General features: G+C 44.9%; 1 protein-coding gene across 3 annotated transcripts in view; it reads right to left on the bottom strand.

The window, feature by feature from the left end:
* The window catches only part of BDP1 (BDP1 general transcription factor IIIB subunit), a 92172-nt gene extending 66298 nt beyond the window's left edge, over nt 1-25874 (bottom strand). For all 3 annotated transcript variants that reach the window (XM_075932237.2, XM_075932239.2, XM_075932238.2), the window contains exons 1-11: nt 25417-25874; nt 21440-21983; nt 19465-19574; nt 17878-17937; nt 17177-17317; nt 15920-16053; nt 12651-12745; nt 10864-10918; nt 9747-9890; nt 3430-3714; nt 1560-1728 (exon numbers count right to left, since the gene is read on the bottom strand). In XM_075932237.2, the coding sequence (XP_075788352.2) occupies nt 1560-1728; nt 3430-3714; nt 9747-9890; nt 10864-10918; nt 12651-12745; nt 15920-16053; nt 17177-17317; nt 17878-17937; nt 19465-19574; nt 21440-21983; nt 25417-25643 (1964 nt within the window). In that variant the 5' untranslated portion in view covers nt 25644-25874. The remainder of the gene's footprint in view (nt 1-1559; nt 1729-3429; nt 3715-9746; nt 9891-10863; nt 10919-12650; nt 12746-15919; nt 16054-17176; nt 17318-17877; nt 17938-19464; nt 19575-21439; nt 21984-25416) is intronic.
* Between the last annotated feature and the right edge of the window lie 845 nt (nt 25875-26719).

Here is a 26719-nt window from a genome sequence, read left to right as displayed (position 1 = left end):
CTGACAAATCTTATGACTTCCAACTTCATGCCCTTAGTCTGAATAACAGCTCTCACAACCAATACAGAAGCTCTCAAAAAGCTTTGGTTTATCTTAATAAAATGCCTTTTAAGCAATGCAGATGAAGAATGATTTTAAAAGCAAAAAACCTTTTGAATATCCCGAATTGGCCGCAGGAACTCTCATTTTATGTAGGAAATCTAATACAATGAAGCTGTACTTACTTCAATGCAAAGAATATTACAGGTTGAACCTTCCTGGTCCAACACCTGACCAACCCCAAGCCAAGGAATTTGCCCGACATAGGGAGATCAATGCTGACTCCTCTAATTCTGACAGCTGAGTTTCTCCAATAGCAGCACAGGGGTCAGCACTGATTGAGCGGGACAGCTGTGGAGCCCTGTGACCAGGGGCCAAACCCCATCCTAAGGATGTTAACAGGCGGGTATCTAACTAATTGAATACTTGATAAAAATTCTATCAACTACTCCACTAGTTGATGGCTCAGTTCAGTCCCAGATCACATTGGGTGCGGACCAAACCTCGCTGCAGTTCTGCATTTAAAATGTAGTAAGAGCCGGGCAGGCAGAAAGCCCAGCTCAGTCCCAGCTCGTGCTGGATCTGGGACCAAATACCCCGTAGCTTTGAAATTTAAAATGCAGAAGAAGTTGGGGGGGGGGGGGAAGGAGAAGGGGAGGGGAAGCACCACCACATCCCAGAGCCATTTCCTGTGATCGCCCCCCATCCCCATTCCTTCCCCTTCCTCCCTGAACTTGAACACCACAAATCAGCTATTTGTGGTGCTCCAGAAGCTCTGGGAGGGCGGGGGAATTGTTAAACGCAGGGAAGTCCGAATTACACAGGTTCAACCTGTATTAAAATGTTTATAGTTCTTCCAGCACTCTCATAATTTACATGAGCTCAATGAATACTTGTATACCACTGTATAATGGTGATAAGAAAATCCTCTTAGTAAAGATGGAAATTAATGACACTAAGTGCCATGTACTGAAAAAAATGTCTAGAATTTCATGACCAAAAACAATTGCATTTTGTCAGAAAACCTGGTTAAGTGTTAGCTCAGTATGAAACTAAGTATAATGCTGTTTTCCTGCAAGTGTTACAGAAGATAAATTTTATGGTAAAATATTTACAGAACGCCCCCCCTTTCACAAGCCAAAGGCTACCAATATTGTTACTCATATCACCACATTATCCTTAAAATGTTCGGGCAACATTTGGAGTAAGTCAATGGTCTTTATATTCATTTCACATATAAGAGAGAAAGTTTGAATTATAAGAATTACTACATGGAGTTTTAGCATTCATTTATATTAAGGGGAGGGCTTTCAAAGAACGGAACATGTTGCAGGTATAAAACTAAATTATATCAGTCAACCACTCTTGAGGCAAAGCTTGACAATACCTTGAAACCAAAGACTTTGCCCTTCTTTTCACCAATGAATATGATGGTAAGAATGAAAAAACAAAACTAAACTAATTTTAAAAATCATGCCATTTCTTGCTGTGTTTGAGTCATAGTTTGCAAAAAAAGTTACCTGGAATTGAGATCACTTTCTTCAGTTTTATCATTCAGATGTAAACAGGAATTTGATTCTGGCTCTACTAGGACAGGAATCTCATCCATATTTTCTTCATTAAGAACATCCAGATCCTTCCCACATTCAGTATGATTATCACTGTTTGTACCAGACACCTCATTTTTTTCTGTTAACAAATTGTTAGGTATTTAATATGCATTTCCTGAAAATGCCTGGCAGTGCTAGGTACAGATTCCTAAACAGTCACAGGAGAAATTCAAAGCTTAACAAAAAAATAGGGTTTCAATGGACGTTACTTTGGGGACCAAACTGAAACACCCGAGAAGGACCTGAATTTCAGAAGAAAAAAAAATGGCATTTACAGTGTTTCCAAATGAGCATCTCAAAAATAAAGGAAACCAAAAAAAATTCTTCACTATTGAATGTTTGGGCTTATGAGCATAGTAGCTGAAGTGTGACTCTTTGGGCTTAATTAAGATTTGTTGCTATTGTCAGGAAAAAGATCACCACTTTCTTCCAAGTGGAGTAAAAGTTGGACTCTACAAAAGAAAAGAAAAATTGCACTTGGAGATTTTGTTTTTAAAATCATGGTTATGTCACAGAACAGATGTCAACTGTCAGTTACTATTACTGAAAATGACGCAACCAAAAGCCACTACAAATTGTAGGCTTGTGGAATTACAGACATTATAATTTATATAAAACTGAACAGGAATTCAAGTTAAGATTTCAAACCTTTTCTGTATCTACATTAATCAACATTCAAAGAGGTTTAAAAATCTAGGTTACTTCATTTACTGGTTTGCTCTCCATTCAACTTGGAGGTTCCAGGCAGTTTCACCATCCACTTTTTCATGGAACAATGCTGCAAAGTTACAAATACTTCTGAGGAAAATTACTACATCTCAACAAAAACGAAGGGTTTTTTTAAATTAAAATATTTTTCCAGATGTTAAATTTTAATGGTGGGTGTTGGGAGATGTGTTTAAAGAAAATGTAGATTTGTGGCCAAAACTACGCAATAGTGCCCTTTAAAAGGAAACATCAAAAGGCTTGTGAATTTGCAGATATGATCTATACTATATATTAACCCAGCTGTGATCTCACCTGTGAGACCACAGTTGTTTAACCAAAAAATATTCCATAATAGATTGGATTGCTGTAATGCTCTATCATGAGTTATAGCAAAAAACCACCCTGAAACATCATGTAGTCCAGAAAGTGGCAGTCCTCTTACTTGGAGGTACTTGATAAACTATGTCTGTGCTCCAAGGTCTGCAATGAAATATCCAATTTGTTTCCAGACATCATTCAACCAGTTTTCACTTAAAAACCTTATATGGTTTGGCGTCCTGGGTACTGAAGAGATCAATTCTCCCCACATGCACTAAATGGCCTTGGTATCAACCAAGGTACTGAAGCTAATTGCACTCCTGTTGTTGTGTTGTGTGTGTTTGTTGTATTTATAAACAGAAGAGGACTGGCTGCCAGACATTTTTTGAGAGAGACCCTCAACTCAAACTCATTTCTTTCCCAATAGTCTGTTGATCTACAGAGCACACTGCAAACCTGTGTATTCTTCTGAGAAAGGGCAACGGGGGGTACGAGGGTAAAGAGGGTACAGGTAAATTAAAAGGAGAGTAATTATTAGACCCAAGTTGAACGATAACAAGTCCCATCTTCTCCAAACCAAACAGTACCTGTATGTTATAATTTTTATAGCATACAAAAGGTCCAAAGAGAACACAGCAGGTACTTTCATAGGCTAAAATTTAAGATTTATAATTTGGTGAGGTAGCTAAAGCACAACAAACTGTAACAATGCCAACAGCAAAGGAAGGACTAGAATTGAGCATTTTAATCTTACTTTTCTTGCTGGGTTTCTCCCCTTTAGCTAGTTTTGAGGGGGCAGCTCTCTCTTCAGCAGGATTCTCCACTTCTAGTTCAGATTCATCTTTTTTCTTCTTTTTCCTCTTCTTTTTGGTTGCCCCTGCCTCCAATACAGTCTGTTCTTCTGTCTGTTCAGACACACTCAAGGATTCTTCATTCTCTTTTTCAGCTGTGCCAGTGTCTGCATCTGTTTCTGCATCAGAAATTCTGACAACCTGAGGATCGTCCTGGTCATTATCTGCTTCTCCGCTGACAACTTTAGCTATCAAAGACAACACAGTTCAAGGTAAATATACTAGTATTATAATCTAGGAATCAAAGGTCTTTCTACTATACATGTCTGGTACATTCATTTATCCATGTCCATATGCTGTCAGATATAGCAGCAGAGTCCTAAAGAAATGTTTTTGCAAACAACCAAAAAAAGTCAAGTCTCAGCAACGGTTAACTGATGCTGTATAAATCTGGGGAAACATACCTTGTCTTTGAGACAGTTAATGTCGTTCTATACTCAATGCAATACACAATATTGCCCTTGGGGATTTTAGGTTGAGTAATTACACTGACTTTACTACACATGAAAATTAAGTACCTGTCTTCTGGGAGGAAAAAAATTCTAACATGGGTCGAGCCTAATTTGTATCTGCATGTGGTACACTACGGTATGGGATTTTAGTTAAATAATTTTTTACTTTTACTATGTACTACAGGACTCGGAAGTATTAAAAACCTAAACACTATAGACAGATTATTTTCTGGTACTGGTAAATACAAGTTGGACCATCCTGGTCTGGCACCCTTAGGACATCAACAGTCCCAGACGAGAGATTCTGCCGGAACGGGGAAGTCATTTCTGGCCCCCTGAAACTGGCTGCCTCAGCCCTGTCCCCACTACTCTGCCAGCTCTACTGGCTGGCATAACTGCCACATGCCAGGCAGCATCATTGTCAACAGCCCACTGCCTTGCTGGCTTGCAGGGCTCCCAGTCACCAGCTCTCCACCGGACTCTGGTCTGGCAACATCCATATTCTGATCCAACAGCCCAGCCCCCTTCTCCCTCACTCCTCTCCCCGGCATGCCAGCCCAGGTCCCATTCTCCCTCCTCCCCCCGCTGCAAACCAAGGTCCCATCAGCCTCCCCCCACCGCCAGACCAGGCCCCTACTCTCTTCCTCGCCAACCCTAACCACTCCCCCCCCCAGCTGAAGTGCATGCCAGGCCCAGCTCTAACCCCAGGAGTGTCTACCTGCCCCGCATGGGGTGCAGTAAGGCACAGGTGATGTTGTGTGCATGTGACACTCCAGGGCACTGCAGCCAGCTGAGGTGGAAAAAGGAGCCGCATGGGGGAGAGCCACTGTCCTGACCTCCCTGCGGTCCGTCTATGTTACTTACCGCCCTACCCTTGCTCCCTCCCTACCAACACTGGGGGTAGGGCGGGGAAGGAGAGTGTGTGGCTTGGGGAAGGGCCTGGGCCCTGGTCCCCGGTCCCCCTCCCTCCCAGCATCCAGGGCAGTAGGTGAAGACTGAGTGGCTCACAGGTCCCTTCCTGTGAGGGGGAGACCAAATGGCTCCAGCCCTCCGCCCTCCCGCAAGTGGGAGGAGGTCTCACAACCTCCCTTCTGTACCACTTCAGCCCCAGCTGTACCTCCACGCCCTCTCCCCAGCCTCACCAAGACTCGCAATCTCCTGCCCAGTGCATTCGCCCAGAGCTCTCACCCTCACCCCTGTCTCCTGGGAGGGAGGGGGAGCAGGACCCAGATCCCTCTCCGGGCTTCATGCTCACCCAGGGCCCCACACTCTCCCACATGCCAGCTGCTGGGAAGGAAGGGGTGAGGCCCAGGCTGGAGGACTGCAATTTAAAACTCTGACTGCTGGAGTTTTAAAGTGAGGTGCTATGGCATCTTGGGGGGGAGGGAGGGAAGGAAGAGACGCACAGTGGGGAGGAGAGTGTCCCCCAGTTCTGGCGGCCCTCCCCCCATGCCACTGGAGCAGTGCAAATAAAACTCCAACCGCTGCCCACCACGTGGTGGCTTCTGGAGGTACAGCCAGCCCTGGATCAGGAGCTGGGCTGTCCCCCAGTCTGGAACCCCCACAGCAGACCTCTCCACTCATCTACCCACTGCAGCCCCACAATTTTCCTCCTCCCCCCCATAAGCACAGCAGCAGCAGTTTACCTTCAGTGCTGCTGATGCTCAGGAGCCAAAGGTTGCAGATCCCTGATGGGTTAGCAGCAGGGAGGAAGGAGGAGGTGGGGCAGCAGGATGCAGAGTGATGTGATTACATCACTCTGTCATCCTGCAGGAAAAACTTTATTTCGTGTGTGTGTGTGTGTGTGTGTGTGTGTGTGTGTGTGTGTGTGTGTGTGAAATCATCTTATACTACACGCAGTCCCCAGGTTACGTACAAGATAGGGACTGTAGGTTTGTTCTTAAGTTGAATTTGTACGTAAGTCAGAACTGGCGTCCCCAATTCAGCCGCTGCTGAAACTGACCAACGGCTGATTCCAGGAAGCCCGAGGCAGAGTTTCTCTGCCCCGGGCTTCCTGGAATCAGCCGCTGATCAGTTTCAACAGCAGCTGAATCTGGAAGCCTGGGACAGGGCAGCTGGGGCGCTGCCGGGTAGGTCCCCGCAGCGCCGCACCTCGGCGCTGCGGGGACCAACCTGGCAGCGCCCCAGCTGCTCTACCCCAGGTGTCCCCAAGTCAGCTGCTGCTGAAACTGATCAGCGGCTGATTCCAGGAAGCCCGGGGCAGAGAAACTCTGCCTCGGGCTTCCTGGAATCAGCCGTTGGTCAGTTTCAGCAGCGGCTGAATTGGGGACGCCTGGGGCAGAGCAGCTCGGGTGCTGCTGGGTTGGTCCAGTAGCTCCGCTCCTCAGCGCTACTGGACCAACCCAGCAGCACCCCAGCTGCTCTGCCCCAGGCGTCCTGATTCAGCTGCTGCTGAAACTGACCAGCAGCGACTGAATCAGGACGCTTGGGGCAGAGCAGCTGGGGTGCTGCTGGGTTGGTCCAGTAGCGCAGAGGAGCGGCTCTGTGGGACCAACCAGCAGCGTCCCAGCTGCTCTGCCCCAGGCGTCTGCAAGAAAAGCCTGGTCTGCTGGGGGGGGGGGGGATGGAGGGCGCACTAGCTGCGTCTTCCCCCCCAGCAGATCAGGGAGATGCGGGTGGCAGGACCGAGACACGCCGTGATCCCGCCGCCCACGTCCTCCACGGCTTTGCTCCGCGTCTCCCTGGTCTGCTGGGGGCCCTCCCCAGCAGACCAGGGAGACGCGGAGGAAAGCCGCGGAGGACCCGGGTGGCGGGACCGCGGCGCGTCTGGTTGGTCCCGCCGCCCGGGTCCTCCGCAGCTTTGCTCCGCGTCTCCCTGGTCTGCTGGCCGCCCTCCCCCCGCAGCAGATCAGGGAGACGCGGAGCAGCTTATCTCACCCCGGAGGACACGGGCGGCGGAACCGCGGCGCGTCTGGGCAGTCCTGCCGCCCGCGTCCTCTGGGGCGAGAAAAGCCCCGTTCGTAAGTACGGATCCGACATAAGTCAGATCCGCGTAACCCGGGGACTGCCTGTACTGCTAAATCAAAAACATATACAAATCAATGAAATAATTTTCACAAGCACTGACATACTATATCAAACACTTAAAGATTAAGAGTAACTAGAAAATATACAAACAAGAAGTCCTGTGGCACCTTATAGACTAACAGATTTATTGGAGCATAAGCTTTCGTGGCCAAAGACCCACTTTGTCAGCTGCATGCAGTGGAAATTCCAGAGGCAGGTATAAATATATAGGCATATGAAAAGAGTACCAATCAAGAGTAAGGCTAGAGACAACAAGACCAATTCAGTCAGGAAGGATGAGGCCCACTTCTAGCAGCTGATGTGGAAGTGTGAACATCAAGGCTGTGTCTAAACTACATGGCTCCATTAATGGAGCCATGTAGATTAGGCTGATCGGCAAAGGGAAATAAAGCCGCGATTTAAATAATCGCGGCTTCATTTAAATTTACATGGCTGCCGCGCTGAGCCGACAAACAGCTAATCAGCTGTTTGTCGGCTCAGCGTGCTAGTCTGGACGCTCCCGCGTCGACCCATTATCGACCTCCCCGTTATGCCTCGTAGGATGAGGTTTACCGAGGAGGTCGATAAAAGGCTTTCATGTCGGCAGGGGAGCGTCCAGACTAGCGTGCTGAGCTGACAAACAGCTGATCAGCTGTTTGTCGGCTCAGCGCAGCAGCCATGTAAATTTAAATGAAGCCGCGATTATTTAAGTCGCAGCTTCATTTCCCTTTGCCAAACAAACAAATCTACATGGCTCTGTTGACGGAGCCATGTAGTTTAGACGTACCCCAAGAGAGGAGAAATTCCTTTTGTAGTTGGCTAGCCATTCAGTCTTTGTTTAATCCTAAATTGATAGTGTCAAATTTGCAAATACATTATAGTTCTGCAGTTTCTCTGTAGTATGTTTTTTAAGTTTTTTTGTTGCAGGATGGCTACTTTTAAATCTGCTACTGTGTGTCCAGGGAGATGTCATCTTTGCCCACAAAAACTTATACTCCTATTAATCTGTTAGTCTATAAGGTGCCACAGGACCTCTCGTTGTTTATGCAGAGTCAGACTAACACGGCTACCCCTCTGATACTAGAAAATATATATATATATTACACTTGGTTTTAAACTAAGAAAGTGAGTCAGCTATATGAATCTCATTGAAGAAAATTAAAATGTACCTTCGCCCACTATATATAAATTTTCTAGTAAAAACTATAGCATATAGCAATGTGAGAAACTGGATCTAGAGAAATCACCTACATTAAGAGAATACCAATATGAAGAACTTCCAATGCCTGTATCAAAGCCTTAAGTGAAATTGTAAGCACCCTATGAAAATATTTATTAACAGATCAAGACCACACAATTCAAGACCAACCATAACCTGTATAGTTTATTAGAATTTTATATCATATAAAATACCTCTCTAAAAATTGGCTAATACTAGCTTCTAAATGAGCAAATTAAGAACTGAAAAGTTCTTCTTAAAAATCCAGTGGCATCACACTAGTCTTCCATTTCTAAAAGGAAACTGTTCCGAGCAGTGCAATAAGATATTTCTTACAGGACTTTTTTTTTTTTTGTTAAATGATCCAATAGTGAAGAACTATAATAGTAATACAGGCAGTCCCCGAGTTACGCGGATCCGACTTATGTCGGATCCACACTTACCAACCGGGCTCTCTCGCCCCGGAGCTCGCAGGCAGCGGGACCGCCCAGAGCGCAGCGGTCCTGCAACCTCCACCTCTGGGGCGAGAAAAGCTGTTCCAGGTGCCCCTGGTCTGCTGGGGACCATCTCCAGCAGACCAGGGACACCTGGAGCAAAGCCAGGGAGGCGGAGGGGTCCCACGCCTCTGAGGCTTTGCTGTGGCAAAGCCAGGGAGGCGCGGGACTCCGCCGCCACTGCCGCTTTGCTCCCGGTGCCTCTGGTCTGCTGGGGACCGTCTCCAGCAGACCAGGGACACCTGGAGCAAAGCCGGGAGGCGGAGGGGTCCCGCGCCTCTGAGGCTTTGCCAGAGCAAAGCCTCAGAGGCGTGGCACCCCGCCGCCGCTGCGGCTTTGCTCCCCGTGTCCCTGGTCTGCTGGGGGGGGAGGCGCAGCTAGTGGCCCAACCCCCCCCCCCGAGCAGACCAGGGAGACGTGGAGCAAAGCCCCGGGCCTGTGGTAGAGCAGGTGGGGCGCTGCCGGTTGGTCCCGCAGCACCGCTCCTTGGCGCTACTGGACCGACCCGGCAGCACCCCAGCTGCTCTGCCCCAGGAGTCCCGATTCAGCCGCTCCTGATCAGTTTCAGCAGCAGCTGAATCAGGACGCCTGGGGCAGAGCAGCTGGGGTGCTGCTGGGGTGGTCCAATAGCGCCGAGGAGCGGCGGCGCTACTGGACCACCCCAGCAGCACCCCAGCTGCTCTGCCCCGGCGTCCCCAAGTCAGCCGCTGCTGAAACTGACCAGTGGCTGACTACAGGAAGCCCCTGCCCCGGGCTTCCTGGAATCAGCCGCTGATCAGTTTCAGCGGCAGCTGAGTTGGGGATGCCTGGGGTTCTTAAGTTGAATCTGTATGTATGTCAGAACTGGCGTCCAGATTTAGCCGCTGTTGAAACTGATCAGTTTCAGCAGCGGCTGAATCTGGATGCCAGTTCCGACTTACATACAGATTCAATTTAAGAACAAACCTACAGTCCCTATCTTGTACGTAACCCGGGGACTGCCCGTATTCTGTATTACTATCTTGAACATAAAATTTTCAATTGGGTACCTTTTTGCTTTTTCCGAGATTTGGGTGGTTTCTTCTCTCTTGAACTTCGTTTTTTAGGAGCTCTTTGCTTCCTCTTTTTTTCATCTGCCAGTACCTCTTCAAGCAACTGGGCAAAGAATTCGAAGTCAAACGGTCGCTTTTCCTCTGTCCAATTTAAAAAAAAAAGTGAAATATAAATGGTTTCACAATTAATCAAGTTATTCTTTAAGCTTCTGCTTTTTTTGAACAAATAGCTCAGGTGTGATTTCCATAGCAAACCACCACATTCTATGCTGCATTTCATGACCAGTCAGTATCTTTTACACAAGTTGCACTGAAAAGCTTGCAGAGACCAGAGGTAACAAGTATTAGGCATACAGAAGCTCAGTTTTAAAAAAAAAGTAAATGAAAAACCCTTGAGAGTCTAAGAGAAAGTTTCACATAATCACTTGAAAAGTTCTGACTTATGACAAATATTCAAGCTGTATCAACATCAAATTATGAAACATTGCTAAATGAAGTAGACACTCATTTTCATGAAAGTAACAGTGCTATATATAAAAGCGACAAGGAGTCCTGTGGCACCTTATAAACTACCAGATGTATTGGAGCAAAAGCTTTTGTAGGCAAAGACCCACTTCGTCAGATGCATTGCTTTTGCAGATCCAGACTAACACGGCTACCCCTCTGATACTTCGTACTAGCTATAAAGTTCTTGTCATTCAAGATTCTTAGAGTGCTCTACAATTATTAACTAAATGGATATTCATCATGTGACATCGTTTCAAATGGGGAATAATAATTAACTGAGTCACTCTGAGATACATAGATTTTATGCTTAACCCAAATCAGACACAAAAATCAATAACACAGCTGGAACTGAAATCTAGAAATTGTACTTTAAGTACTACATTAACTTCTAAATTTCAAGTCTTTGGAACCAACATCCTAGAAGTGGGCTTTGCCCATAAAAGCTCATGACACCATCTACATTTTTGTGTTAGTCTCTAAGGTGCAGCAGGACTACTCACTGGTTTTTAACCTATTGTAGAGTTAATTTATTGGCTCAAACTAAAGCACACAAAAATTGCATATTCATAAATAAATTCTTCTGATTGCGTGGTAAGTAAAAACTTACTGAAAGCTTTATCTATCCTCCATCCATTTGCTTTTTCCTCACGTTTAAACTTGTTCTGAAAAAGTATACATTTAAAATATATTAATCCTTCTCAATTAAGCAAATGATACAGTACTACAGATATAAAAGGTTGCAAATTAGGACAAAAAAAATACTCAAACAGGGCTTGACAAATGGCGGTGAAAGCCGCTTGCCAGCCTTGCAATGCGCATGCGCAAGAGCCGCATTGCACATGCGTGCGCCGCCGGTAAATGGGGCGCGCAGCTGCAATCTACTCACCATGGGCGAGTAGATTCTATTGTTTGTCGAGCCCTGCTCATAAATAATGGAAATGTTTCAAACTAGGAAAAAGTTGTAATTAACTGTAGTGAGGCTGAGTGGCCTCCCACAGACCCAAAAGGGGAGGGACCACTCCAGAGCCAGGCCGTGCTCAGCCCCTACCACTGGAAGTCAGTGGAGGAGACAGGAAGTTTAAGAGGCAGTCTGGGAGCTCAGATGGGCTGCAGCCGCTGAAGGAGCTAGATGCCTCCTACCTGCTCCTGACCTGGAAGGCTGCCACAGGACCCTGTTATGCTGAGGACTGGCTGATACTGCCAGAGTCACCCACAAAACAAGCTCCAGAGGAGTTGCCCTTGGCCTTCTACCCAGATGAACCAGAAAAATCCCTACAGACCCAGGTATGCCTCATGGGGGAAGACAGAAAGTAGCCCCAGCAACTAGACAACCATCTCGTTGAGAGCTGGCCTCTACCACTGTTGGGGCCCAAGTCCCCGCATCTGCCACCCCACATTTGAGGTGACAGCAGTATTTCCCTTCCATATGCCAGGCGGCCTGCATCTCCCTACACTGAGTGAGGACACTATGCTCTAACCCTGCCTGAGCTCCCCTAGACTGTGTTTGATGTTCTCTAAAACCCTGCCTGAGCTCACCTCATCTGAGATCGGGTGCTGTACCCTGCCCTGAGCCTGGAGAACTTGTTGACCTGCCTTAAGGGTCTGAGCCCTGAACTATTTGTTTGTCACTTGGCTCTGAGTATAGGCCCAAGAACCCAGATTCTGGATAGTCCCGTCCCAACTATGGGCTCTGGTCACTCTTTGCTGCTCGGCCCAGAGTACAGGTCCGAGACCCAAACAGGCTATCACTATGCCTCACTCACTGACCTGAGCTGCAAGCCAAGCGTCACTCAACTAATTCCCCAATTGTGAACATTGCCCATGATGTAGTGATGCAGAGAGGCCTCCCACACACACAAAGGGAGAGAGGTCACCACAAACCCACTACACTATCACTCATTTAATTTACAATTATATGGGCTTCAAATTAAAAAGTTTAACTAATTTGCATCAGCTCAAGAAACATTTTATACATTTCAGGCATTTTATTTTGGATAGTAACTACATTCTGGAAATGGAATGTTACTGCAAATTTTACCCCAGAACCAAATAGCATTGAAGTAGGGATGTTTAAAATGTTAACTGATTAAACTATACGTTTAACCGGCCTGGCACATCATGTTACATTGAGGGGTCCCCTGGAGCAGCTACCCCGCCCACAGTGCAGTGGGCTTGGCCAGGCCGGAGTGGCAGGCCACGGAGAGGGAGCTACTCCAGCCTAGGCACCAGTTACCCTGGTAAGCATGCTGGTAAGGCAATGCTTACCAGGTAACCAGTTAACCTTTTACATTTCTAATAGAAAGTTATTAAAATACTGTATAAAATAGCATGCAAGAGGTTGAGAACAAAAGCAATGCTGACAGTTGCACGGGTAATAGTCTCTGCTTTATTTACCTTAATCTCCGTTCTTGCTCTATGAGGAAACAGTTGACCTATTAGAGAAAAGTCTGTTCCCACCATGCTGATAGCTAAGAAGAACATGTCAGTTTCTGTAACAAAAATATGAACACACATAAGTATTTAATGCTATCATCCTATTTACTATATAACCAAAATCTTTACATTTAAGTGAGAAAAAAATATGTATAGCCCATATATTCAAACACAGAGCTAAATTCCAAAGTAAAACCATCTCCTCTGTACTTCTGCAAACCACAGGCCATTACATTTCACCCAGCTACCCCTGTATTCAAAGTTATTGTTGCTTGAGTTTGCTCCAATTCTAAAGCTTCCTGATTTTATTGAGGAATGCTATATCAAATGTTCATCTAGGTACTTACAGCATTTGTGTAGCTTCTAAGCACCTAACAAGATGAAAAACATATCAAGCTAATTATTATAATTTTATTTTATATATATAAACTTGAAACTATTCATTGATTTTTCCCTACCCTTCATACTCCAATACACTAAATATCAGCATGCCTCCTGAAAAATATTCTCCTCGTCTCATGACTTAAGAGGGGAGAAGTGATTCAGGTACCATCAACACTACACACGCCAATAAAGACCAGTATAGTGACAATTTTTTCTGTAAAACGTAATGTAATTTTGTTAATGAGCAAGCTATTAAATCAGGAAGATAAAACACAGAACATCAACCTGCATCAGGATTTATGATCATGTTCTAAGAGTTTACTCGAAATAAGTTGCTTCTGTGGTTATCAAATGCTTCAAATTAAAATCAGTTTTTAACCACCTAGCACAAGGGTGGGCAATAATTCCAAGATTTCAGAAAGTGGTCAAGGGTCACACTTTTCCATGAAGGAGATGCAGGGTCTGGGACAGAGGTTGGGTACAGAAGGAAGCTTGGGGTCACGGATTGGGGTGCATGCGGGAGAATGGAGTCTGGGTGAAAGAGACCGTTGTGACATAGGGCAAGGGACTGGAGTGCAGGGATTTGGGATGTGACATAGGGTAGGAAGGGATTGTGATCTGGGGCAGGAGATTAGGGTGCCAGATCTGGGAAAGGGTAAGGGTGCAAGAGGGGGGCAGAGGGTTTGCGTATGTTGATTGGGGAGCAGAGGAAGTGAGGGGCTGGGGTGCCAGAGACCGGCTCTGGCTGGGAGAATTACCAGCCAGGAGCCTTCCTGTTTGCAGTGCTAAAGGCTTGCAGAGCTTAAAACATTTCCCAGTCAGCCAGCCTGCTTGTCCAGCCATGTGCTTTAGTGAATAACTGAGTTGAGTAGAGGGGGTGTGGTTCTTTTTGGCAGCCTATTAGTCTAACAAGCAGTTCCCATTGGCCAGTTCCTGGCCAGAAACCGACCAATGGGATTGTGCTGGGTGCGGGGGCAGCTCCTGAAGCTTTCCCCCCTTCACTCCAGTTTTGAAACAGAAACGGGGCCCAGCAACCGTGTTTGAGTGGCATGCATGGCTGTGGGGCAAGCAGGGTAGCCTGCCTAGGGCTCCCTGCTGACTCCACAGGCCAGATCCAGTGGCTTGGCAGCCCGGATCCAGCCCACAGGCCTGACCTAGAAAACCAATTTCCTCTATACTATGCCTTGGTGAACAGTATACTTCGAAGTTAAATAATGCATGTTCTAATCAAATAATTTAGCTTCCACAATTCATATAATTTTGGTCTATGAATAACTACTCACTAGAAAATGTTGAAAATATTGCTGAGGTTTTATTTTATATGTAATTACTTTAGAGCTATTGTAATTTTATAGTAATGTTTTGTACTCATCCAAAAGCAGGATTGATGCTATGTTTAATTAAAAATAAAGCTTTGCCACTAATCATTTTCTCTTGCATTTCACATTCAAAAAGTTCCTTCATCTTTAATGAATAAGCTAATTTTTGTTTATGTATCTTGGAAATGTGTTATTTTTGAGTTCTCAGATTAAAAGAATGCTAATAACTATGACATTTTCGGCTTAAATTACTGTGTGTTACTTTTTTAAATACCTTTATTATTACTATTATATCAATAGTCAAAGAATCCAGATTTTTAAAATAAGCACACACTGATCTCACTGGTTCGGTACAGAGTACTAGATCAACATTAATTCAGGAATTTTAATTATCTTGTTCATTTCAAATACAACCACAAAATGGAACAATACCTTGTTGTTTTTTTAATTGCTCTTTATTTGCACAATGTAATGGTGCTCCAAAGAGTGAGAGAGAAAAATCAGAAATGGAACACCACAATCTTCAATGCAAGAATTTGAGAAAGTGTTGTCATACCAGGGATGTAAAATCCTGGGTAACCACAGACAAGGGCTGCACAGGAGGCATTGCTAGAGCAGCCCCTACCTCTGATGTACTCTTGCCGGAGGCCCCACAGGAATAGGGGAGCTGCTCCAACCCTACCAGTTTATAAGAAACGGTGAGCATCACCTGTTAGGTTAAGCATTACCCTTTTCACATCCCTATCTCATACACAGTGCTATCACATTTTGCTGCCAGCAAATAATAATGGCTAAATTATGGTAGACACAAGCATAGTGTACTGCATCCACAAAACTTAGGTTTACATATAGTAGGACAAGAAGCAATGGACTCAAATTGCAGGAAGGGAAGTTTAGGTTGGACATTAGGAAAAACTTCCTGTCAGGGTGGTTAAACACTTGTAAACTCCAGAACTGGAGATTTAAGAGCAGGTTAAACAAACATCTGTCAGAGTGTGGTGTTAAGTCTTTCTGTGAGTGCAGGGGAGTGGATGTTATGACTTCTTGAGGTTCCTTCCAGTTCTAATATTCTCTGATTCTCTGCAAAGGCAGTACAGTACACAGATCTCTCACACCATTTATTCCTATACCATGCTAGAAGGACTATGAGTGTAACTGTTGCCAGATTAGGAAGTATACATGATTTAATATGTGGTTTATACAACCCAGTCCCCAATCCCATAATGACCATCCTGTCAGAGGCAGATTTGAGTGGTATTTCCTCTTCTGGAATGGCAACAAGCCCATTATCTCACTGGCCCATTATTTCACTGGGTGTAGGGTTTCCTAAGTAGGCCTAAACTCGTATAAGCTAGAGCTTGATTCATTAAAGCCCTCATCCTACAACTTATGTAAATAAGTGATTAACTCTCCATACAAATAGATGAATCAAGGTCAATGGAACTACTCATATATAAAGTTTAGCATTCGCAGGATCAAGACTTTAGTCGTCTATAAGCTTAAATCTTGAAACTAAAATATACCTACCTTTATTTGACCATGGTTTGGTATAAAAACTTTTCCTAAAGCTGGAATAGGTAGTTGTGGAACCACGTTCAAAGATAGGATCATTTTCTTCTACAACACATGACCCTTTTGTCCTTAAAACTTCTACAGTTAAACTGGAAAGAAAGCAACCCAAGAACATCAGACATAAATAGTGTCACTGGAGCAATAAAAACTGAAGAAACACACTATCTGTTGAGACCTGCATAGATTAAAACTCTTCCTGCAATATTCCATTTAGTCAACCATACCCCTCATTTGGAACCAGAAGTATACAATGAGGCAATGCAGTACAATACTGAATTAAATGTCAACTACTAATACAGGGATCATTTAAAAAAAGACTTGACAAGGCAAGAAAACTATATGTGCTTGTTTAATTTAAATTCAGATGGTTAAAAGTAGCATCTTTCTTCTGCAGTGAAGTTTCAAAGATATATTGAATCAATGTTCAGTTTTAAACTTCTGAAAGAACAACTGTAATGTTTTGTTCTGAGTTACGAATATTTCAGAATTACAAACCACCACCATTCCAAAGGCATTCATAGCTGAGGCTCTATTGCAACTGTTCACTTTAACACAGGGGCCCTCAAACTGTGGGTCAGAACCCTACAGTGGGCTGTTATCCCATTTTAATGGGTCACCAAGCATGGTGTTTGGCCTGGGCTCAAAAGCACAACCCTAAACCCCACTGCCAAGGCCTAAGCTCACATGCCCCTTGATCAGAGCACAAGTTGTTGGGCTTCAGCTTGGGCTCTCCTACCTGGGGCAGGAGAGCTCAATTGGGCTTGGTGTTTGGTCTCCTCTCCTGGGATTGTGTACTAATTTTTGTTGTCAGAAGGGAGAGTCACTGTGTAATGAAGTTCATGTTAGAAATACAGAACATACCTACATTAACATGTAGTATGCCCCAATGTCTCCGATATGTTTGTCCAATTAATCTTGAACTTTCTAAGAAAAGTGTTTTGCAAGGTAACACAGAAGCAATTCTTCGTTTCCTTTTGACAGTTCCAAATTCTTATACCAGGACTTCCCTAAGCTCGTGTAACCCAAATACTAACCTTATAATGATGCACTGTGGATAGCCCTACTTTGCTATCCAACCTGGAACTAAATTACAAGGTTTCATGTAAAATTATGAAACCAGATAGTTAACTCAGTGAGCAGAAGCTACACTGTTAACCAATCTGGAAGCCAGACAATTAATCAAACATAGCATGGGACTCAGTTGCAGAATACCTTTCTTCATCCAGAATAATTGAACCATCTTCTGCTACTTTCACTCGAGGAACCAGAAGAGGACCATCATTCTCCTCCTCTTCCTCTGGCTCAGCTTCAGCCTCCTCATCTTCATGATCAGGAGCACTTCTCTCTTCTGGTCTACAATTTTGGAAGATTAACACTTTAGCACATACACACAAGTAGCATTTTCTTCTCATCACTATGGATCTGCTAGAATACCCCACGCATTATTCATCCCCATGTTAATCTGAAGATTTTTTTTAAAAATGCTTTATAAATAACATGTCAGTTCACTGGATACATATAAAATTAACATCAAACAAATTTTAACTAACTGGCTGCAAGAATAACTTTCTTGGGATTATATGTACCCAATAATTATTATTTTTAAAAAATTATGGAAATAATATCAAACGTATTGCCATGAACAACAAGATACTCATCACAACTAAGCTGTCCCAGAAAGTCTGTGTAAATAGATTGCTTTCTAGATTCTGCTTCTGAACAATTTATCTAGTGACCACCATTTTTTCCTCCATCTTCCTACCATCTAAAATAATTCATTTAAAACAAGGGGAAAAGTTTACCACAAAGCAAATTAGGAATCAGACAGTCCTTTCTATATTATATATAAAAAATTTACTACTTTCCCAACAGAAAGGATTATGACTTTAAGCACCATAGAAACAAAGGCTTACTCTTTCATTTGGACCTGTGTAGAAGTCTTCTCGGTTTTCCTTTCTTCTGCTAATGAAGACCTATTAACAAATATCAGACATACAACAATAGAATAAATTAATGCATCAATGACTAACAGAAATAAGACACCCCTGAAATCTGTGCTGTGTCCAATTGGAAGGCAAAACATCTTTACTAGGGCACTCTCTTTATGCCATGCTAGTGCATCATCTAATGCCATAATCTGTAAATATCACTAAGTGACTTGAGCAACTAGAGATATATAGTTCAGGAAAATTAGTAGAAGAACCTACTGTCATTTTACTGAATCCATCACATAACATTGTAGAACTACGCCAAAATGCAATAGAGTATTCTTAATTTGTGCCAGCAAGTTCTATATAGACCAACAGATGTGTAACTTGTTAGTGTGCATCCCATCCATGTAATACACACTGCTGCTCCATGAAGACATACCACAAGTCCTTTGATCTCAGACCAGTTACTAACAGTGCCACTACTACCAGCACAATTGGCAACAATGTTAGCAAAGCTTGTAGAAATGCCAAACTTCCAATGGATATGCAAATTGTACTACCCTATTACTCCTAGGAATGGTCCTTCCAGGGAGGGATTATATTCTCAGAGCTGTGACATTATTTCTGTGCCTTGTTCCACACTACACATGGTTAAGGATACAATTTAGTCATGAAGCTCACAGATTGTGATGTTACTGGACCTCAATGTTTTCTGTTTCAGTTGTCATTGGTGGGAGTTAAGCAGAGGCCATGTACCACCCTACAAACCCTGTGGCCAGAGCTGGAGCTGTGCGCCCCCCCACCATTCCATGCGCTCAGCGCCATGGCTTTAACAGAAGCCAGAGCCACCCTTGTGTCCCCCAATCCCATGGTTTCACCAGGGTCTGTAGCGAGAGGTATTCCCTCCCCCATGGTGGTTAGTTAGCTCATGGGGATCCAGGTGTCATTCCTTTCCTCCTCCTCCAGCTTGCTTCCCTCTGTTATTTTTAGTAAAATTCCTAGGTCTGGACTCCTGTGAAATATTGTTTATTGCCTGTGACCTGTGCATGACTTTTACTAAAAATCACTGTGACAAAAGTCTTACAATACATGCATGGAACACCAATAGTCCAAACTGATACATATTATCACTCCCCTCTCAATCTCACTATCTCTGCCATGATGCCTATTAAAATCAGCCAATTTATGATGGCTACATTGAAAGGAAACTTTCATCCTAAAATTAAGGAAAATTCAAACATAAGTTCATGTATATTTCATTTTTATCATCCCATTCTTCACTTATTACATGACTGTTTACATTGAAATACTTCAGGGTATGGACCATGAACCATGTCTCCATTTGTTTGTACAGAACTTAACTCAAGACCCTACTCCCGACTACAATACAAATACAAAGTAATAGCGATACAGTATTCACAAGCTTATCCTGCCACTACTCAGGCTTTTATCTGTTCTACAGATAAACATGACTTCAGTATTCAAGACTAGCTGTATAGTACTTTTCACATAGGATTAAATGAGTACACACAGACAAAAATAATTTACCTTTAAAAGAACTGTACTTACTTCATAGGATTGTTTTCTGGCAGGTAGTATATTAAGTCTCTCATTGTCATTTTGGAAGGATCTGGTGGAGTTTTTCCTTCAATTATTGTAGGTCTATTTTGCCATCTTTTCTGCATACCAAATACACATTTATTTAGATTTTTCTTTACTTACAATCATGTTAGAGAAAACAAATTGTGTAACTTATTTACAGCATCCCTTTCTCAAAGACACCATCAACCTCACTTGACTTGGTTTCTCAAGAGATGTTATGCTCTGAGTGGGTTTCAATGTGTAGATCCAGAATCCAAGACACTAGTGTCAGAGACTAGAACAACTGAGTTGTGCTAAATCAAGAAGCCTAAGGCTCTTCAGATAGTGTTTTACCTTTGCCTAATTCAAAATAAAACACATACAGGCAGTCCCCGGGTTACGTCAGTTCGACTTAAGTCGGACTCCTAATTACGAACGGGGGGGGCACAGCTAGTGCGGGGTGCCTCCCCCACTGTCGCCGCCTCTGGCGGCGCGGGGAGCGCTTCCCCCCAGCAGACCAGGGAGACGCAGAGCTAGCGCCCCCCCAGTAGACCAGGGAGATGCGGAGTGACTTTTCTCACCGCAGAGTACGCGGGCGGCGGGACCGCCGAGATGCGCCGCAATCCCGCCGCCCGCATCCTCCGCGGTGAGAAAAGTCGCTCCGCGTCTCCCTGGTCTGCTGGGGAGGGCGCAGCTAGTGCGCCCCCCCCCCCCCAGCAGACCAGGCTTTTCTCGCCGACGCCTGGGGTAGAGCAGCTGGGGGGCTGCCGGGTTGGTCCCACAGCGCCGAGCTGTGGCACTACTGGACCAACCCAGCAGCACCCCAGCTGCTCTGCCCCAGGCGTCCCTAAGTCAGCTGCTGTTGAAACTGACCAGCAGTGGCTGACTTGGGAGCACCTGGGGCAGAGCAGCTGGGGTGCTGCTGGGTTGGTCCAGTAGCGCCGAGGAGTGGCGCTGCAGGACCAACCCAGCAGCACCCCAGCTGCTCTGCCCCAGGCGTGTCCGATTCAGCTGCTGCTGGTCAGTTTCAACAGTGGCTGAATCTGGACGCCAGTTCCGACTTACATACAAATTCAACTTAAGAACAAACCTACGGTCTCTATCTTGTACGTAACCCGGGGACTGCCTGTATTTCCACAGGATTGCAGCTGCTGAGTTCTCATATAAATGATAGATTCAACTTCTAAAAATGAACTGTTAATTAAAAAATAGTTAAAAGCACTTTTAGATAACTATGAATGCTCCTGACCTGCTATTGTGTGTGGCTTTTTTCAATTATTGTTGTTGGCAGTGAGAATAAGGACTTGTTATAGTATATGAAACCATTTTTTTAAAAATTAATTTTCAAGTTGATTTAGCCACCTAAAGGAAAACTGCTGCCTTTTGTCCCCTTCTTATATTTGTCTTCTTTATTGAAACATACAAATCTTACATTGTGCTGCTCTACTCTGTTTTCATTAGACTCTCATGAGGTTGAATAGTTATTAAATGTTAACATCCTCAAAAAATAACCAACATTCACCATTTTACAGTTGAGCTAATAGAACAATAGAAGTGAAGTGAGCTGTCCAAGGTAACAGAACTGAGTCAACGAAGTTGACTACATAACAAAAAAGCCAAGTCCTCATCCCATCTGCTGTGATTACTAATTATAAAAGTATATAGTAAAAACAAATCAGCATTCTGACTGACATGTTAGCTGGGGTCTTCAGATGAAGGTCCACTAATAGAACCGCCCCATCACCATCTTAAAAAAAATTATCAATTTTATACCAAAGAACACTCACTCCTTGTGATAGTATAAGAGCTACTACACCCTGCACAGGTTGCCAGTACAATGCTGCTGACATCACAGTCGCTTTAAAATAGCAGAACATACTGGAATTGACCCACAGGGACCTGGCAAATGTTGATCCCCTTTTCCGTTTCTGATCTGCCCCAAGTGCCAAAAGCAGGACCTTACCATCTTCTCTTTCTTCAGCTCTTCTTTGAGCATCTCTCTTAACTTCTGAGCTTTGAGGATTCTTTCACGGTCTGAGCACTTTTGTTTATTTTTTGTTAGAGGTGGTTTTGTATGTGGCATTTCCCCCTGTGTGGGTCTCCCTTGGGAGGGTCTCTCCTTGAGAGGGCACAGTGAGTTCTTCTGGAGAACTTCATCATTTTTTAGAGCACTTACACTCACATTTGGCTCTCGGCTCACTGATTTTTTAAGTGGAGAAAATTGTGGCACTTGTGGGACAGGTGTTTTCTTTTCAGGCAACATGGGAGACTTTGGAGAGCATTCTGCATTGGTCTTTTCTGATTCCTTCTGAAGTGAAGAGTTACCATTAACAGAAGACTGAGGTATTTGTTTTTGAGAAGACTTTGATACTGAACGTTGTGCAGATGGAAGTGTAACTCTGGGTTTTGCCAGATTAGGCATAGTGGATATTCGTTTTCTTCTCTGTAAGGGTGTATCTGCAGGTTTTTTAACTTCGTCATCATTTGCACCACCAGTCTTTTCATCTCTGTAGAAAATTAAAACATATTTTACTCTAATCCTTACAATCATAGTTTTGCTACTTTTAAGATGGCATTGAGTGGAGTACATCTAAAGCCTAAATACAGTACTAAAGAAAAAATATTACTATTTGAGAACCTTACCCAAGAACCCATATTTAACCAAACCAAAACACATTGAATGCTGCCTTGTACATTAAGAAAATATTCAATCTTCCAAAAATAAGAGTCCTCAAAACAGTATTAAGTTCATAGCAGTTGTGATTAACATTTAAGTAGTCAGACTCGTTTTTTTATGAAATGCTCTTTACCTTCAGTCTCACCATACCTGGTGATCTATAAGTGTAATAAAATACTGGAGAATAGTTAATGCCCAAAATTGAAATTGTATAAAAGTGTTTAATAAAATCAGATGTAACAACTGTTTTTACAATTTTAGATGTCAGGAAAAAGTCTTAATTTAATCAAATTCCTCTGCAGTATTTGCAACCCAAATATATCACTATGTAAATGCTTAAAACCCTGAGTGAAACTGACAAGAAATCACTCAAGTTTCACTGTCTATCTATACCAAGTATAGTCAGCAGCCTTTCCTAGGTGAGTACGATTTTAAACTTTTATTTAAAATGAAACTATATTTTTCAACACTTCAAGTTGCAAAGACAGTATTCCCAACACAAACCAAAGTGCAAACCAAAGCACTGTTATCTTCCTAACTCTGCAGACCAGTCCAGTGCCTCAACTGCTGATCATTGCTTGGTCAAGATACAGCAGCAGGGACATTAGATAGTGTGTAATTGAATAGTGCTGTAATCACATTAAATAGCTACATGACTATTCGATAGTCCCTGGGGACAGGGCTGGAGTCAGTGTACTCCGACTCCACACCCACAAAGTCCCCTGTCACTGCAAGCAGCACAGGTTGGCAGGCAGGAGCTTCTTTCGAGAGGATATGGTTTAAAAAATGATCCCCTGCACAGACAAGTTCCTGCCTGCCACCCTGTGCTTCCGTACCAGAGACAGCAGCATGGGGCAGCAGCAGCCTTTATCAGAGGCAGCAGTGCAGGGATGGGGGGTGGCAGGCAGCTCAACAGAATCTGGTACTCGTGGGGAGCCATCTTAAAAGCTGACTCCTCACAGGCACCAGCTCCTGCCTCCCCCAACCTTGCTGCCTCTGATATGCGGGGAGGCGAAATGCATGTAGTCAACGGGATTAATTGATAAGCCCAGGCTTATTGGTTAATTGTGTAGTCATCTACACATTGACATCCCTATACAACAGTGGTGAATGAAAAGATTTTTTTTTTTATTAAGACTTGTGCACTTTTTGTGTTTCTGAATGATCAATAAAGGAGGCCTGGAAGGTTTGTCCCTGGTTGTATTTTTAACTTTCAAAGTATCAGGAATGTCAAGTCTGAATAAAAAACAATTCCATAAAATGTCAGGTATATTTTTCAAACTCTGAGCTAAAGTCATTTAGACACTTTAAAATGGACAAAGTACTAAGTGATTTTAATCGAGACTGTTTCTTTAACTCTAGGTGTAAATCCAAGAAAGCGTTGTTCATCCTAATTCATAAACAGCCACCAAAATTGTGGTACATAAAACTGTTTTCTGCTGTTTATTAATGCCCCTCCTCAAATTAGGGATATGAACAAGTAGTCGACTAGTTTCTTTCCCCCACCCCTCCTTGCTGCCTCTATCAGAAAAAGGGTGCTTCAAAGCAGCAATGCCACATGGAGCCCAGAGCCTGCCACTTTGAAAGACTGTGTGTAGCCCAGGTCTTCAGCTGGCCCCGGGCTGCATTTGGCATTTCAAAGCAGCAGTGCTGCATGGAGCCCAAGGTCAGCACTACTGCTTTGAAACACTGCATGGAGCCTGACACAAATTGCATCAACTATTCGATTAGCCCATTAATTTAAATTTAACCTCCCTACCTCAAATTTCAGTGTTACACGACTAGAAGCAGTATACTTTTCTTACACTGTATGCTGATGACCTCCACCATTGATTTCAATGGGAACCATGCAAATCAAAAGCAATATCTAGTCACAGATTTAATCATCGTTACAGTTTCTAGTGCTCTATGTTTGTAAGGTGTGATAGAAAAGCAGATATGATAACTTCCTAGGGGCTACTGATATACTAATAGAAATAGGTTTGTACTTATAAAAAAGAAAATTATTCAGCCCTTGGGAAATCAACACTAAACTCCAAAGTACTAATTTCAACCATAAATATTAAAGTTGCGGCCCAATCCAGCATTGTTTTCCACCTAAGAGAACCCCTGAACCTAGGCAGGTATCAGTTTACTTCAGGCTCTTCTACACGATGTTTATCATTGCAAGATTGGAGACTATGATATAAAGTAATAATATATATGTACAAAAGATACCTATAGACTAACATTTCCCAAAGTGTGGTCTGCGGCCCAGTACTGGTCCTACTGTTAGAAAAGGAATACTGGTCCTATTAAAAAACGAATACCAGTCCTTAGAAAAATTATCGCGCACGATCCTATTAATTTGTGTGATGGGGTAACAGCACTCCGCGCAGCTGAGCGCAGCAGCGTGGCCCTCTTGGGAGAGAGCCTGCCACTGCGGCGTCTCTGCCAGGCATGCTCCCGAGTGGTGGGGCTAGATCTGGCGGGCACTAGGGCACAGAGAAAAGGCTGGGTGCTGTGCACACCAATGCAGAACGCCCAGCACCAGACAGCGCTGGCCAATAAAGCGGCCGGGATTTGGGTCGAGGGGGGTGTGGAACAACCCGCCGGGTGCTGTGTACAGTGATGCAGAATGCCCGGCACTGGACGCAGCTGGGGGAGCCAGCACCGGCTGATAAAGCAGCCAGGATTGGGGCCAGGAGGCGGGGGGGAGAGGCGGAACAACCCTCCAGACAAGTAGGGCCAGCAACACAATTTATTTGCATATTCATCATTTGCTTAATAAATATGCAAATAAATGTTACTGGTCCTCCAAAAGCTTGTGAATGGGTTTACTGGTCTCCAATATCAAAAAGATTGGGAACCACTGCTATAGACATTTATTTCTAAACCAAGAGCTGGTATTCGTTGCATTCTTCATAATCTTAGACATAGCCAATAGTGCCCTCTCATCCTGCAGTAATATACATTTCTCAACTTCAAACACAACAAACCCAAGCCAATGAGGGAACCACCTTCAGACAAGAAAAAGGTCTCCTGCAATAAAGGGAGACAAACGCGGAAGAAGTGTTGGGCACTTGACAGCTTCCAAGCACTGGAGCTGCGGTGTGAAGCACGATGTGGAGAGCTGGGGCACGTAGGCTCTTGCCCATGATGGTAAAGAGGCAGCTCCCAGAGCTTTCCAGGCACGGGGAGCCGATAGGAGTGAGTGAGATTTCCAAGCAGCGCCCTCCCGGCTCCCCCTTACACAGCGCGACTGCGCGAGCTGCGGGACTTACCTGCCCGCGGGCTGCTCCCCCTCCGGCTGGGGCGGGGGGTCCGGCCGAGGAGCGGCAGCGGCTTCGGGAGAGGCTGTCGCGCTAGACGGCGGCTCTGTCCTCGCCGGCGGGGACGCGGAATCCTGGCCGCGCTGCGGCTCCGGGGCCGACGGGGCGCTCGGGCCGCCGCCGCCCCTGCCCCCCGGCCTCACATTCGGCTTCACGCTGAGCCGGGCTCGGCGGAACATGGTGCCGGCTGCCCCCGTTCCCTCGCTCGGGGAGGGGGGAGAGGAGCGCTCGGCGCGGCCCGTGACAGCCCGAGGGTCACTCCCGCGCGGCCAGGAAAGCGCTAGAGCCGAGCGTCTCGCTCCGCCGGCGCCGCCGCTTCATCTCCCCTGCCGCACACCGGGCAGAGCCTCCCGCACCCCGCCCTGCACAGAGCCTGGCGCATCCAAATGTCATCATCCTGCGACCGGCAAAGGGGCAACCACGCGGCCACGTGACGCGTCAAAAGCCCGAGCAAGTACAACGTCCTCCCCCCCCTTCCGTAACCAGCGGAGGTGGCGAACACAGCTAGTAGGACGGAGCGCCGAAAGGGACAAGCTAGCGCTGCGTATCGCGAGTTATAAAGCACAGGTTAACGGGTTACCTGTTCGCATCCCAGTAGGTATGCGGGGGAGGCAGATGCACAGGGGTTCGGTAGATGAGGGAGAAGCTCGTTCCATGGCTGAGGAGCTATGGGGCCAGGAAGGAGACGGCGCACAGCTTCCTTCAGCCAAGGGACATTTCTGGAGGTGATCCTGCTCCAGCTGCTCTTTACAGGGGACGAGAGTCTCCCGTCTGTCCCCCCTACCAGTCCAAATGGAACTAACCCTAAGCCCAGTAGGAGTGACCAGCCGAGCCATCCCCCCCCCCATCATTTACTCCTTACTGGCTGCTCTGGGCACTCAAAACAATGTGCTTGCGGGGGGGGGGGGGGGGGGGGGGGGGGGGGGTTCTGGTATAAAGCAGCTTGTAAGTAAATATATTTGAGAATGTCACAGATTTATTAACCAATTCTTATTCTTAGTAAAATAACTTATCAGAATTTTTTTCTGCTCCTGTTTCTTGTGAGCCACCCTTAACGGCAACCAAATGGTGCCTTCTTATGAAGTGAAATATGGCAAGGAAAGCTGAGCTGCGTAATTAAAATAATAAATTCTAACAGAGAGAACTACAATAACAGTGGCTTGTTTAGAGTTTGGTTCTATGAGGTAAACTGTGAGTTGGCTCACTGGGAAATCTCATCCTCTAGCTCATGAAGATATTTGTAGAGAATTCCAGC

Source organism: Pelodiscus sinensis, chromosome 6 (assembly GCF_052426305.1).
Source record: "Pelodiscus sinensis isolate ZL-2025 chromosome 6, ASM5242630v1, whole genome shotgun sequence".
Taxonomy (NCBI): domain Eukaryota; kingdom Metazoa; phylum Chordata; order Testudines; family Trionychidae; genus Pelodiscus; species Pelodiscus sinensis.
The sequence above is the reverse complement of the archived record's forward strand: the minus strand, read 5'-3'. Positions and strand labels throughout refer to the sequence as shown.